The 15,572-nt window shown below is 43.2% G+C and overlaps 1 protein-coding gene across 2 annotated transcripts in view; it reads right to left on the bottom strand.

The window, feature by feature from the left end:
* The window catches only part of ELP3 (elongator acetyltransferase complex subunit 3), a 99,390-nt gene that overhangs the window by 19,148 nt on the left and 64,670 nt on the right, over window positions 1–15,572 (bottom strand). For both annotated transcript variants that reach the window (XM_080587834.1, XM_080587833.1), the window contains 4 exons: window positions 11,455–11,545; window positions 7,840–7,905; window positions 2,442–2,669; window positions 9–90 (listed from right to left, as the gene is read on the bottom strand). In XM_080587834.1, the coding sequence (XP_080443960.1) occupies window positions 9–90; window positions 2,442–2,669; window positions 7,840–7,905; window positions 11,455–11,545 (467 nt within the window). The remainder of the gene's footprint in view (window positions 1–8; window positions 91–2,441; window positions 2,670–7,839; window positions 7,906–11,454; window positions 11,546–15,572) is intronic.

Raw genomic sequence — 15,572 nt, 5'->3', positions numbered from 1 at the left:
AAAGGTACCTGAAATTACAGCAATTTTCCATGACCCATGCTCCTCCTTGGCTATTCTTTCTGCCTCCTCCATGAGCAACATACCAAATCCCTGTAACAGGAGAAATAACAGGAAGAAAATATAAGTTCTGTAAAAATAGAAAAGTATAAGCAAGGTCAGGATGTAAGCATTAGTACATTTCCAACAGACCTATGTTCAGGCACAGGAATGATCAGAATCTTATTGCAGGAGAGGGCAAAGTACAGCGGCTTGGGAAGAGTCCTGCACAGAGGTGTACAAACACTGAACGTTACCGTGCAGCTTTCCCAGTTTTCGGTTCTTTCTTTTTCAGAACATGAAATTATCCACACGCAGCTCTAGTGCCTGGCAGCTTCGCAGTGGCAGAAACAGAATGAAGTTAAATGCAGTGAAGGTTAAGTCAACTTGGTGCGCGTCCCATGACTCCTCGTGCTGCAGAGTCTATCCTGCTGAAATTACCAAGCCCAAACACAGCCATCCATCTGGATGGCTGCCTTGCTGGACCTGGCCTAATGCTAGGGATTAAATATGGAGCACGGGCACTGGATGCAGGTGCCTATACTGTCAAAGTGCAATTCTGGCCAGGGACATCGGTTGTAGTGGATGCGCCTAGAGCTGCTGTTGGCTTTTCTGATATAACTGTTGCCTTAGTGCCTCACAATCTTAATTTCCACTGCCCCTCTGGGAGCCAGGAGCTGTTACCGTGCCCATTTCAGGCTGAAGAACTGAAGCACGCAGTGGCCACCAGGCTTGTCTGAGTGTCAAGGCCTGCATCAAGTCACCTGCGTGCCTCCTGCAGACCCACACCGCCCTCCAGAGCTCGTGGGACACCTACGAGGCTCAGCTCGTGAAATAAAAGATGCCAAAGCAAAAAGAATCACGGAAGATCACGTTAATATTCTGGACCAGATCCACACCTCTATTTATGTTTGGAAATCTTGCACAGCAGGGGTGCTACTGGAATCAAAATAATGCTTCAAAACAAGGGAAGAGCCTTTCCACTCTATTTAACAACTTAGTTGTCTTATATATCTGGCAATAATTGATGGGATTAATTCACTTCTAACATTAGGATGCAGGAACTATCCTTGGCTCTTTGTTCATCTCTTTTCCTGACACGATGTACAGACTCAGGCTGTGTTGAAACCGAAGTGGATGTGATTTAATTCTAAAAACACTTAACACTTACAGGCATTTTTAAATAACACACAGAAATTCTTCATTCTAAAATGTTCTTCTAATCAGAAATTGTCCCCGCAACAGCAAAAGACGTTTTCTGCTTAACCTCTTGAACGCTGACAACTCTGAATGAACATCAGTGCGTCATATGCCATGAAATTTCAATTTCCAGCCTATTTTAAGGTTTGCAGTTGGCCACTTCCAATTGATTTTTTTACTTTTTATTTTTTTAATACTTTTTGATGACCACTTTTTCCTTCCAAAATTTTGAAATGTTAGCTGTTTTGCAGTGGATAAATTCACTGCTCCTTTATTATTATTTTTAAACCAGCCACTGCATTACGGCTATATGTCATCAGCGTCCAACGAAACCGCATCTTAACACATATACTCAGGGAAAGATTAATAAATACAAGGAAGTTAATTTAAAACATCAGTCCTGAGCAGTTCTGGCACCGAGGACAAACTGATTGCTTTTTTAAAAGCTCAGTTGAAAGGTTCAAAATCTACCAGGGCAAAATTTAATTCACATTTTTGCTCACCGCAAGCCACAGCATGTTACATGCAGCAGAAGGATAATGTGCAATTTTCATACAACTCACTGCAAGGAATCAGAAACACAGCTTTCCACTCCATTCTTTGCATTTTAAGATAAATATTCTCTCGTTCGGTAAATGTTCCCTTGAAGGAAAACTGGGAAGGACCAAAAAAATCTCGCCTTCCCATCTGTAATTACTTTCGATTTCAGAAGTGAAATTCATCTATTGAACAAGATCCATTTTAGGAGGAAATAAAAAGACACAATGGATGTATCCCTTTGTTTTGCTCTTACTCAGTTTGCAGTGAAGTCTGATGTACATACAGTACAGGATATCACAGGAAAGATACCTCAGAACCAGAGCTGCTTAGCACTTGAAAGCCAAATTAGCAGCAGGTAATGAGCTCTCGTATTGTATGGGCATGAGTAACGCCGATAGCATTCAGCCATGCTTTTTTTTTTTTATCTCAGAGCAGTAGCGACTGCCTAAACACCATCACACTAGCAAAAACTCAGAAACAGCAGGATTTCAGCACAAGAAATGCAAGAAGGAGCTTAGATTCGATTCTGTTTTTTTACTGCAGTTGACTGTATTCCAAACAAAGAATGAACCTCGGAGATGAAATTAAATTCTTCTCTAATTAAACTGGGAGGGGTGAGGTGCAAAAAAGAAGCACAGATGAAAAATAAAGATGGCCTGAGGTACCTGGTGCTGAAATTTTGAAGGATCCCGGCTGCTCACTGGGACCACGCTCCCATACACGTGCAGCTCCCGGACGATGGAAACACCTCCTTTCAGCTCGGGTCTGAAGGACTCCTCGGAGCACTTCCGCAGTCGTAGAAGGCCAACGAGAATATCTTGTTCTGGGTCTTCATAGGACAGGAAGGTCTCCCAGCCACCATTAGCCACGTAATCTCTTCTAACCAATTCAATCTGGTCGAAGAGAAGAAGCAGTGAAGAATACAAAGAGGAAAAGAGAAAAGAAAAAAAAACTTCAAAATATTTAAGCAACATGTTGAACAGACCGAAACCAATTTCATGGATCCATAAACTATTATGATTCAGAGAAAACATGAAGTGCTTTCTTAAAGGCCAATTTAATTCTAGATGGATTTTAGCAGTACTGGATAAGAACTGATATTCCTGCAATCATTAAAGATAAAAACACGGACCACTTTAACAGAAACATTTTTGACAATGGGACAGAACTAGTCTTCTATGCCTATTTGCATGCTTCCAGAAGGGCTGGTAACCCACATGGCTGCCAGTTTGTAAGTCAGCAACCTAAAACTGTGATTCTTAAGTTACTTTTCATAATTACTGCAAGATCAATGGGGGCAGCAACTCTTTCGACTAACCAAGGGACTTGCTGTAATTGAAATTCAGTTCCAATAACAACTTAGCTAATATAGAATGAGTGGTTTTGCATCTGCCTTCACTAAATCTGCATTTAGGGCCATGTCTTTACTGATTTGCACAAGAAAAAGCTTGAGTTGTCTACAGAGCATGGGTTTTCTAAGCAGCAGTCAACTTTAGTAATTATCAGCTGCTTTTTTTTCCCAGCAAACACCCCGGATATACCTACACGAGCAAACTGCAACAAGAGTCGATCTGAAACAGTGTCTGTTGAGTTCCAGAAATCTTTGCAACACATCATAAATTATGTGTGCTTTACGGAATCAGCAGGATGTGCCTGCTTACTCATTTAGATTGTACCGGAGACACCGAACCGACCCTGACGGGTACCCTGAGAACTGACCAGTAACAACACACCACTTGCCTCAAATCCAGTTTTTGCTAACGATCTACATAAAGGCGGTTCTGAAGATCACAGCAAGTGGAAGGGAAAAGCAAAGTGAGAGCTGACTGTGGGGAATACAATCAAGATCGTGCTTGGGTAGAAGAAATTGGTTCTGCAGAGCACCTAGAAGCTATAAAAAGTAACTGACGGAGAAGAAAGTAGAAAGAAGGAAAAATGTCTTTTTCATGTTATCATGACCTACCATCATCAAGGAGCTGCCCCAGGACCCAAAAAGCTACACAAAATTAAGCTTCCTCACGGCAACACGAGACCTGATCAAATCTCACGTAACGGTAGTTGCGCTTATTTGTAGCAGAGTTAGCACTGAGTTAATTTGACGTATCCTGTTGCTGATGATACGAAAGTCACATCTCTGGCAACGAGAGTCACTCTATTTGTGCCCTGAATTGATCTGCGGCTGGAACAGCGACCCATCCTTGCTGCAGGGACTTCCTTGCCCACGTGCAACAACCAGCTGCTAAGCAGACCAAACTTATTGCCCACATTGCCTGGCTCAACAGATGAGCGGCAGCAGCCCTTGCTTAGCTTGTGGTATTGAGGACCTGATGCCCACACACAACATGTTTGGGGGTTTTCAGTTCTAGGCTCACCCCGCGAACTAGGCACCCGTTAATGTCTCGTGTACATTAGGTGTGCTCCTAGAAGGCACCTTCTAAATTAATCTGAAAGCAATCAAGTTTTTGTGTTTCCTGATGGTTTTGAAGTTAGGGACTGATGATCAGAGCATTTATTTCAAAAGCCTACCCCTGAGCAAAACTAAAACCATGGTGTAGACATAACTCCACAACTTTGAAAGACTCCTTTAACTTTAGGAATTCAAATGTGAATGGCCAACAGGAGTGGATGCCCTGTGCACAAACGTGGCACTGGTGTATCCAACCTTTCCTTCCTGGTGGCACAATACAGGATTGATTCCCGTGTATACCTGGCCATGCTCTTCCCAGTACTACTATAGAGACTCAAGCAAATGACATCTGTATTTTTTTTTTCTGCAAATCCTCTAATACCCAGAAAACCATGAATTAAAGATTTGTTTACAGAAAAGCCATAAGGGATTCTGTCGCCTGCCTGCTCTACTCCATGACGAAGCCTGGGTGAACACAGCTCACAATTAAATCCCTTACTGACTACAGAAGCAGGGCTCATTTCAGCACTGACGTACAGCTCACAGGGTAAGTGCCCGAACAGATGTCTGCCAATGTGCCAAATTCTCTGGGAGCACAGCTACACTCCAGCTTGCTAAGGACGGCTGGCGCAGGCTGATCCAGATCTACTCCTGTGTACATAACACCACGAGTAAAATGGAAATGTACAGGAAAATAAGAGAGCATGAGATTTTCTGAAATACCCAGATTGGGCTGTTAGTGTCATATGGGGAACCCACTGCAGACAAGCAGTTAGGTTAAAGCTTAACGCTAATTTAAAAAACACAATGTTATTACACACTGCTATACTGAGAGTTCAAAGCAGCAAGATTTGAGGACTTCTGAGTTCTCCTGAGGACAAAAACTAGTAAACGTGGCTCCATTGCTTGTTGTCCAGTAGGCCTAGAAGTTACGCCATTATCCAATCCAAAAGGCACTGGTAGACAGACGAAGTAAGACTGCAGGAACCTTCACCAGGCAGCTTTATACTATTTGTATTTTAATAGCATCATAAGCACGTAGCGGACAGCCTCATCTGCTCAGAAAAGTCTTGGATCAAGTCTTTTGTACTCCCCACTGGGCATAACAGAGGGGCCTAGGATAAAAAAATCCCCTTAAAGGGTCTGCAGCGACTCACGAGATGCACAAAGCCTTCTCCTCCTGGGATACCGGTATAAATTTGGCAAAAGTCAGCCCTGCTCACCTCCTGGTCGGGCGGTGCACAGCCACATGCTGCACGCTGCAATTCCCTATGTCAGTCCCTCATCTAAACCAGCCCGTGTGCTGGGGAAGAATAATTCTCATTAGGGTGGGTGACCGTGTCGATATGCAGACCTATTAAATGGCTGGTACAGTCTGTCTGAAACTTACTTTGACAAATAAAGGGAAAACCCAGGTGCAGATTACACTTGACCTAAAGCAGCTACTCCCTGCTTTAAAGTCTGCCTTACCCTCACTAAGGCTCTACACTGAGATCATTGTCTTGATACAAAAAATCCTGTTTTGCAGAAACAGCAGCTTCTTACAGATATGAACCTACATTAGTGTTAAAGCAGAAATTGTAACAGAGCTGTCATTGCCCCTTGCCTTTCAAGAACCGTCAGTCCAACCTCTCTTTACAGCAACAATCCACCAGAGCATTTTAAGGCTATTACGTAGCACTATACATCTTTAACCATCCTGAGAGCAAGCGAATACCTTCCGCTGCAATGGAGAAATGCCACTAATTGAAAAGGGAGCTTAGAGACAGCTCTGTAAATAACCAGCTACAGGCAAGTAATCTACTTCAAATTGATTTTTTTTAAAGACTTTTAAAAGCAGGCACACCATCACCATTATAAAAATACATACAGCCTACTGATCCTGAACAGAAAGAAGTTGCATAAAGTGTAATTAATTATAGGAAACGATTAATTTATTTTACATCTGACATGATAGTCTCTCTTATCAAGAGAATATGTTGTTTATTTACAAAGCCGAGAAAAACATCATACCTTGTCATTAGTCTAAAGCTCATGAAAAATGATACCATTTTCTGAATTTTTCTCTTGGTTGCTGTCATGATAAATTTTGCTAAGACTACATAATGACATCCTCCTGCCACTCAGATAGATGAGTTTAACAAAGGGAATATTCAACATAATGTTGCTTTGAAAACCCTGTGATAAGCTATTTGCTAACTACTCAAGAAATTTACAATTTAAATTAGATTAGCACTGCTGACAACAGGCATCTTCGGAAGATATTTTGTGAAATGACCACAGATTAGGAAACGGGGAAAGAGCAGAAAGGCTGCATGGCCTATGTACAAATGAGTCTGTACAGCCTCAGCACAAACCTACTAAGAACAAGATAATTTATTTGGGATCATTATAGATTTCCATGCTGGATTTCTGTTATGCAGTCAGCAAGATGGGAAATATTCCACTCCAGCTGACTCTACATAATGGCAGGAGAAAAACAGAATATGGCTCCCAGTAATCTCTGATTTGCAAAGTGAGAACATCTTTCAGATACTAAGCTCGGAGAATATTCATGCTACTTCTGGCACCTAACTTGGAGCCTCTTTGACGCCTAAACACTCAGCAGAGCTTCCAAAACGCAAGTGAGAGGACCTCTGCTAGGAATCTCTGTGTTGACACATAGATTAGTCCCAGTTTAGTCAGTCACATTTAGAAAGTGGGTATGTGCCCACTGCACGGTGTGTCATTCTGACAGCTTTCTACTTGAGAGAGGCAGTACTTGCTGTCTGGCACAAAGAATTCATGTTTGAAAGAAGAGACAATATGTGATGGACAAACTCTGTAATCACTGCAGTCTCTCCTTGCTGTCAGCAAAGGAACAGGAAGAGAATACTTCCAGGATGTCATTTATATGGCACAGCATACGTGCGTACTAAGATGGATCCTACACGATGTGATGTTAGAAAGCTCATCTCCTTGGTCCCAACACGGCCATGGACGTCCTGGCCACTCTCTGGAAGAATCGATCCCTTCTTGTAACTGGAGTGAGATGGAGGATTAGTTTCCTGAACTGAATGCCTGAAGTTCAGCAGTGTATCTTTTCCTTTCTATGAAATAAGCACGGCAATCTCTTTGTGAACTATTTCAGGAAGGAAAAATACACCGTGTGTTATATGCTCAATGGACCTGCTGACATTAATATATACAGATAGATGTGCAGAAGTGGATTTATACATGCTCTGTTTGCCTATACAAACATACACATTCACACAAAAGGCTGTAAATTCACCTTGCTAAATATTCATTCCTGTTCAGCATGCACATACTGTGGTTTTGCTATTTTCCAAATCCATTTTTTTTAATGGGGGGGGGAGAAAAGGGAAGGTTGAGAAGTGGTAAAAAGAATTGCTTATTTTTTTACAGCAGTGCAAATACTCAAATAACTGGTGACTGTAGTCAGTTCGTTGAACATGGTGGCCCATAAATTCCAACATGTGACTGCAGTCAAACAGAAGACATACAAAGCTGCTGCGAAAATAAATGGAAAACTGGATCCAGCTTCAAAGGCAAACTGCAGGGCTGGATGTTCAACAAATGGATCCCAAAACCTCCATATTAAATGCAAGTAACAAATTGTGTCTGAAGCAAGCTCTTATAAAGCAGACAAATCCTACCTGATACGGTCTCACTTTATGGTGAATTTCTTGAATTCCAACCTCTCTTGTCCTTACATCACGACACTTGGAAAAGAAAGGGAGAGAAAAAATACATGGGAGAAAAATATTAGGATCTGAAACGCATGGATTTCCAGCCAACCGTTGGGTTCAAAACTAAGCTGACATAGCATGAAGTTGCGAGGTTGAATTTCAAACGGGTAGGCTTCAATATATAAACGCTTACCAGTCCATCCCTGATACATGTTGGAAAGAGGTCTTTGTACTAAATGGGAAGACATGCTGGTAAAAATCAATCCCCTGAGCAACCATTATGGTTCGTGAGGAAAAGTACCCTTTGATTCACAAACAGCAGGGTCTGGAGGGAAAGTCAGCATCCATAAAAGAAAAGCAGAGAAAGACTTTGGCATAATCCATTTTCACCCTACACTTGAAAGATCTAACACTGGCAAAATCTATGCCAAGGCACCAGAGTCCTTAACTAGTCAGTTTATGATTTTCAGCAACCCTTTTCTTGCTTTTAAACAATCGCACAAGAACTGTTGCAGAAGACCTACTCAAATATAAGAAAGTAAAGCTAACGCTGATCTGGCCTCCACAGAGGCTTGGGTCCAAGAGAAAGTAGAAAACAGACAGCCAAAAGAGATCTTCTCTTCCTTAGAACTCACACAGAGGAGGAGACAAAGCTCCACGCTCAGTGCTGAAGAGATGGGTTACAGCTCACATAACCTTTTGCGCTTATCAGCAAAACCAATGGAAGTTGAGCAATTTGGCAGTGATTCGTGTTAGTGAACAGTTGTGATACTCCTAGTGCAGAGACTGTGTGAATTCACGTCTTAGCAGGCCTACTGTCAAGTCCAATGCAAAGGTTAATCCAACTTTTGTCAGCCAAGCACAGCCACAACGCTTTTACCCAAAGCAGCTGGGTTTCAGTTGCTCACTGCTGTACTTGGAGGGAAGGAAGCCAGCCTTCACCAACAGGCTGTAATTGCTCCATCAGCAACGACACCTACCTGTCCGTATGTTTCCAAAAGCCAGACTTTTAGACAGGAAAAGAAGGTGTCAAAATCCAATTCACACAGTAACTCGGAACGTCCACAACAAGCACAGCTCTATCTTATGCCCTGTGCTCTTCTCCATCCTTTTAAATACCATTATCAATGTAGAACAACAATCTCACAAATAGCAGGAGAAAGTGGGTTTTGTTTGTTTGTTGTTACAGTGGGCTATGCCAAAACTGGGATTCACTGTAGTGCCACGACTCTAGAGCAAACTCTTCTTTGTTTTACAATTGTTTGACTACCCAAACAGCACAGTAAAAAGCAGGGCACTTCCCTCTCTTCATTAAGAGCCACAGACCTGAGAAAGGACGATGTATTCTTGGATGATGGCTTTAAATTCTGTGTCCCAATCTATCGTTTGCACGTCTCCCGTTGCAGCCAGTGGCTGGCAAGCACAAAGGCCAGCACCCTGTGCCTCCAACAAGGCTGCTCAGGAATAATTTCTTTCCAGCAATCGCAAACACCAGTGGCGGTGTTGGCGCGCCTGATCCCCAGCCCTCAAAAACTCCTCACCGAGACATTCTGCAAAGACAGGATAAGCCAGAACTGCCACAGCTGGCTGATCTTTACTGAGCATATATATATGATTCCTGCAAGTCCCTTCCTCATCTTGGCCTTCTCTCCTTTTCCAAGCTAAGAGAAAAAAGGACAAAGCACGTTTCTAGTTTTCTCCTCTGACACAAGGAAATCACACCAGTACCTTGTATTTCAAGCTATATTGCAGCAGACTGCCTGGTTCCTCATTCCACCAGCTGCAGTGTTTCTGCCTCACTAAATTAAAATCTATAATCATCTGCACAGCAGCAATTTTTTTTTTACAGATTTGGGTCTTCCCACAGCGATGACTGCCAGCTTGACGAGCCCTTTAATGGTTCAGCTCAGTTACTGGGCTCAGCCCTGACCGCCATGGATCAGGTATCCCCGTTTCTCCAGCTGGTCTTGATCAGGTTCAGATCAAGTGAAGTGGTTTTAGCATCAAAACCAGGGAAGAGTTCACTATTAGCCCTAAAGAGCTCAATTGAAAAGGCTTAGCTGCAGCACAGAGGTTGTCCCCCCTGCCTGGTTTTGAAGTGAAAAGCCAGCAGGAGGGATGGAAGCTTCTGCGGCCAGAAAAGCTGTCTGCCAAATCGTGGCTTGCTACTGGAGAGAGTCTGGAAGGAATGATTTAAGGAGAAAGTGCAGGGCATCAGCTTAGGAAAGATTAAGTTGGTAGAGAATGCCCAGCTGGAAGGAAGACAGTCTGGAGTTTATTTGCTGATCTTTTGCACCGCAACCGCCAGATCCAAGGGAGATGGCAAAGGCAGTAGGGAGCTACATGTAGCCTAGAGAACAATCCGTGTTAAACATCAACAACATAGTTCAGCAGCGTGAGTTTATGTGGGGCTACAGGTACACAATACGCAGCACAGCAGATGAAACCTTTATTATTGCTTCTTCGGTATCCTTGGTATTTAAGCAAAGAGATTAAAGGTTAGCTTGTGTACATCTGCAAAAGCTGTAATTACTGTACGGCCTCAAACCATTCCTTTACTTCTGTTTTCTTTCTTTTTTCCAAAGCCTTCCCCTCTCCTCCCATGTGCCCTTATTAGAATAAAACAAAATCTAACTCATCCAGAAGCACACGCAGCCACACATCCGGATTTGGCTTTCGCATCCCTCCTAGTACACCAAGGCTCTCACTATAGTCTGGGTTGCCTCTTTCCCATCCTGCTGGATGCAGTAACACCTTAAAATCTCTTTAAGGAAAGGTGAGCTAGAGGGAGGGAGCACTAAATCACAATACACATGCATGGAACAGTCGTGGGGAAGATCTGCCTCTGCACCAGGACACCAAAGCAATTAAAGCCCTAAAGGAACTGTGTGAAGGAGAGTGGGGTTTGTGTGATGTTTCGTCTATGGAGCTGGGTGTCCCGGTCCCAAGAAAGGCAGAACCCAGGCATAACTTCACCAGAGGCTGCAGGATCTTCAAACTGTGGCTGAGCAGACTGTATGGGGCACAGCCAACAGTGACTGCCACAGTGACCTCCTGAGGAGCATCACGGCTGGCAACGCATACCTGCCTCTGACTTCAAGTATAACTGCACTTCCTCCCTCCTCTCCTCTCCATTCCTGCTCATATTTTTTATTTGACCTTAGAAATATCAAGAATATCAAGTCTCATTTGTCTGTGCTGAAATCTCTCTTTGAAGACTTGTCTGGCCTCAGCCTGAGAGCTTTTCTTCCAATTGTTAGTCAAGTAAGTGCATGCGTGGGAAAGAGAAAGGAAGAAGAATTTCTAATAGCATAAATTAAAAATAAACACTCCTGCCTTCTCTCTGGTTTAAAAGGTTTCGTTCCATTAAAAACCTGAATATCAGAAAATATTTATCAAGTACCTTCAGGAACGGGGGCAAATTCTAGACTAAAAACCAACAAAATGTGTCAAACAAAAAGAGTTTTTCCAAGATATCATCACATCATATTCTGGTCACTACTTTCTTCTCAAAAAGGATCTGCTACTTTGTGTGAAATTACCAAGCAGCTCTCCCTCAACACCAAGTGACAAATATTTTACCTGTGTCCCAAGATCTTTCATCCTGGCCAAGGCAAGCTCTCTCAGGTTCCCGTGCTCCACTCCGGAGCTCACTAGTGGCATCGGAATATCTCTGCGTGTTAAAGGAAAAAGAAAAACCTCAAACAACTGCATTAGCAGGCAATAAACCAGAAAGTACCATTATGGTCACCTAGGCCATGATCCCAAATAGCTGACCACAGAACGTACCTGAATTACCTTTGTTTCAAGTATTTGGTTGAACAAGAAATAACACAGGCAAAAATCAACTAAAAGCAGGAGGAAAATGAAGGGAAAAAGCAATAGAGTTCATTTTAGTAAAAAAAGACCGAAGACGAAAGTAGGCTTTTACAACCCTGAGAAATAAGCTACAATTTTGCTCTCGGTTCTTCACTTGGAAAACTGAAAAAAGGATCACCCAGCCCAGGCTGTGCCTAGCCTTGGACTCCATGTCAGATGTTCTTCATGGTCCCTGCTGCTGGAGACCAGGGGTTGGGACCCAGAGCACACCTTTCTGCCGGGTCTGAGCTGAATGCACGTCGGGGAAAATACATCAGAATGACAACGTTTTTACGTTGGGAAGCTTGCTGTTTAAAAGTGAGAAAGTTTTGTTTAGCTGATGATTTGCAGCAAAGCCCAGCCAGAAAATCGAGGGTCTTCCTGTGGGAATATAAATCAGTGAGCCTGCGAATGGCAAGACGCCCTCTTTCAGCTCTCCAAGGCAGGTACTAAAATTGAATTTGAAAGGAAGACCAGATTTGGCCTCTCCACTGCCTTCCACAGGAGTTTGTCCCACTTGACGTCAGGAAAGCAGGATACCATCCCTAGGGAAGGGAGGATTTATGCACCCAGACCAAGCTGAGAAAGAAGCATGACGATTAGAAGGACATCCCAACCACACACACCTTCTCTTTAATGCAGCATTCCACAGCGGTTCCAAATGCTTCTCCTCCCTCCTCCTGCTCAAACTCCACCCTGGCCCTTCTGATAACACACCAACCCAAGTGCTCTACTGGAAAATTCAAAATCCCTCAGATCCTCTACAAAGAACCAAGGGCTATACAAGTGTGAAAGACACTCAGCATGTTGTAAAATAGGTTGGTCTTAATATGTAGACATTCCTTGGTGAGTATTTCTCCTTTGTCTACACAAACGTTCAAAAGAGTAAAGCACAGAGTATCACAAAAACATACAGAGAATGAGATGGTTCAGGGAACTGGTAATGTAATTAGCTTAATCCATCTTGGTTCAGTAGTGACTGAAAGTCATCACCATCTAGCAGCTGTCTGATGACCTCTTAAAATGTATTAATTGATCTATTCGGTTCCTTGAGGACTTGCAGTCGCATCACGGCCACCATGAACGACTGCTGGGTTTGGCAGCAGCTGTATAAAAGAGAAAGGTCTTCAAGGGTCCTAAAGACTTGATCCTTGTGCTGCTGTTGCCTTACAGAAGTCTGAGACACTGGCAGGGGGGCAAGAAAAGGAGTTTTCTTTTACTGTAAAGAATGAAACAAGTGCTTCAGACTCCACCATTCTCTTCCCATTTCAGCATCACACACCACCAGTTCCAGTACAGCTTTCTCCAGCATATGGTTTGTGTTTTGCTTCCCCACCCTGTTTTCCTTGCTCTTCTTTCTCCAGAAGCCAAAAGATCCATGCAAAATTCCGCGCCTCTGACCCTCGCACGCCAAAATGTTGAGGCAAAATGCAATTAGCCAACCAGTTCATTTATTCCGTGGATTTCTTTGAGTAAATACGACGCTGTAGAACCAACACAACATACTTCAAAGAGCTTCAATTAGAGGAAATGAGCACTTCACATTGTGACTAAAGGACACACTAGAGGAGAACAGCGTTTTCACCAGGGCATGTTAGATCTACAGTGATAATCTAACTAAAATGCCTTTTTTCTAATTATGGAACAACTCCAAAAAAGTCAGACTGTATGTATTTCTCCTAGAGGGACGTAGATAAAACAGCCTAACATCTTCCAGTACCAAGTCTTTAGTTAAATCCAGAGTCAGCTATGAAAGAGCAGATAATCTACTGTAAATAAATGAAAGATTACAAGATACAGTAACTTGAGCCTCTCTCATCTCCCTGCTAGGCAACAAATTAAATTGAAATATAAATGCGAAAAATAAGCTTTTTAATAAAAAGCAAGCAAGAAATAGCTTCTCTAGCTGCACTTCAAATGAGGGCAGAGTATTTAAACAAATACCCTGTGTGCATCACTAGTGTACACATTAATGGCCTGTTTTGAACACCCACCAGACAGCAATGTACTGATTTCAGGAGCTGTTAAAATGCAAACTAAGTTGAAGGATACAGGGGATTAAATCCTGACCTTACTACAGTTCATGTGCAATTTGCCAGAAGCTTCAACGGGGCCTATTTCATCTTCTGTTTGTCGAATGCGCAGGTTCACAAACATTCAGGACAAATACAGCAATAAGCATCTCCAGAGTTACGAAGTAACCACGAAGAATTATTCCCCTCCAACCAGCCATTAAAATCTCAATCTTTCCGCGGTGTTTTGCCAGGGACGCCTCTCCTGTGCTCCCCCAGGTCGTTAAATTGAGTATTTTGAACATGCGGCAGACCACAAGAATATCAAGTCCCTTGTGTTTCCTGAAAACCTGCTACTAGGGACCAGAGATCTCACCCGGTGGTCTTAATAAGGAAGGGGATGGATGGCTCAGCCTTCTTCTGGTGGTGCTTGGTACAAAACCCAATGCACGTACCAAACAGCCAGGCAGCGTGCAGGGAGCTCAGCACAAGCTGCCTTCCAGGAAGGCAAGCTGAAACTGGAAGGATGGCAGAAATAGAGCCTGAAATGCAAGAGGTGAAGGAGGGAGGAGCTGGGGAAGCAGACAGGAGGGAGGTGGAAAGGGAATGTTGCAGGGGGCTGCAATGGGGAGCTGGAAACGGTCGCTGTCCTCAGCGAAGCAGTGCTGGGAAGAGGCCACGAATCCTTCAGAAATCTGGCTTTGTTCATTATTCTGCTGCACAGTCACACAATGACCCCGAAAGCAATTTAGATCAAAGTAATAGCTTTTGGACTTTGCACTGGAGGTGTAAAAATCTGTAATCACCAAGAACAAGTTTCAGATAACATTGAGGCAGTCAGCAAGAAAACAGCTATTCCACTGGAACATAATAACTGACAGCTGGATGACAGCTGGACGGGGGCTGCTGCCGCCGACAGAAGAAACCCGTCATCAGGCTCTGGGAAAGCAGCACACCACGCAAACCCTTTGCCAGGCCCACGTTCTTCAGGAGATGACCTGCAGACTTCTGCTTTCCTCTAAGAATAATGCCATTTGTTTCAGGTACAACCTATGGTAAGAGCATCACCAACAAAAGGGCCACTACATCTGTACCGGAATCCATCAGGAAGAGGGAGAAGAGCATACAGAGGGAAAAGACAGGAGTTTTGCTTTTAATAATGCTTCGACAAATGATGTGAACAGCCTGGGGGAATATCAAGTAGGTATTTCCTCTAAGACGTGTTTTGCTTTCTTAATCAGCATCACAACCTTCTTCTCAGAGCTACAGCCACGAGTCTCTCGCAGTAGCGGAGATCTGCAGGAAGGATCTCCTGCTCACTGAATCCATGTTACCAGAGTGCTGGAACGTGCTCACATTCATCAGCCTAATCAAGTTTTACTGTCTTCCTACTTTCTTCTCCTCCTCTTCGGTAACTCTGCAAAGCTCCAGAATCTCATTCCTTTGGCTGACAGAAAATTTCCAGCTTCCTGTGTCGCTTTATCCGAGGCTATTTCCCATTTCGTTCCGTGCCCAAATCAATCTTCCCATTTCTTAGAAGGTTATTTTCCCTCTCTCATAAACTTGCAGAGATTTTCTGTCCACCTCTATCCTTCAAAAAGAAGACTGATGCGCCTGTGCACACACTTCCACAGTTCATTTTCTTGAAGATGGGGATTATTCCAGATAAGGGCTTACCAAAGTCTGCATTAATACCTCTGTCTCTAAGAAGTTATCTTGGAAAAAAATGCTTTCCACAGCTGCTTTCACCAGTGGCTTATTTATATTATGGACCAAGGCAGTGGAAACATTTCCTCCTCTGCTATTTTCACATGGCAGTCTCCCAGTTTG

The sequence above is a fragment of the Anser brachyrhynchus genome (genome assembly GCF_964034855.1).
Source record: "Anser brachyrhynchus genome assembly, chromosome: 3".
NCBI classification, from domain to species: domain Eukaryota; kingdom Metazoa; phylum Chordata; class Aves; order Anseriformes; family Anatidae; genus Anser; species Anser brachyrhynchus.
The sequence above is the reverse complement of the archived record's forward strand: the minus strand, read 5'-3'. Positions and strand labels throughout refer to the sequence as shown.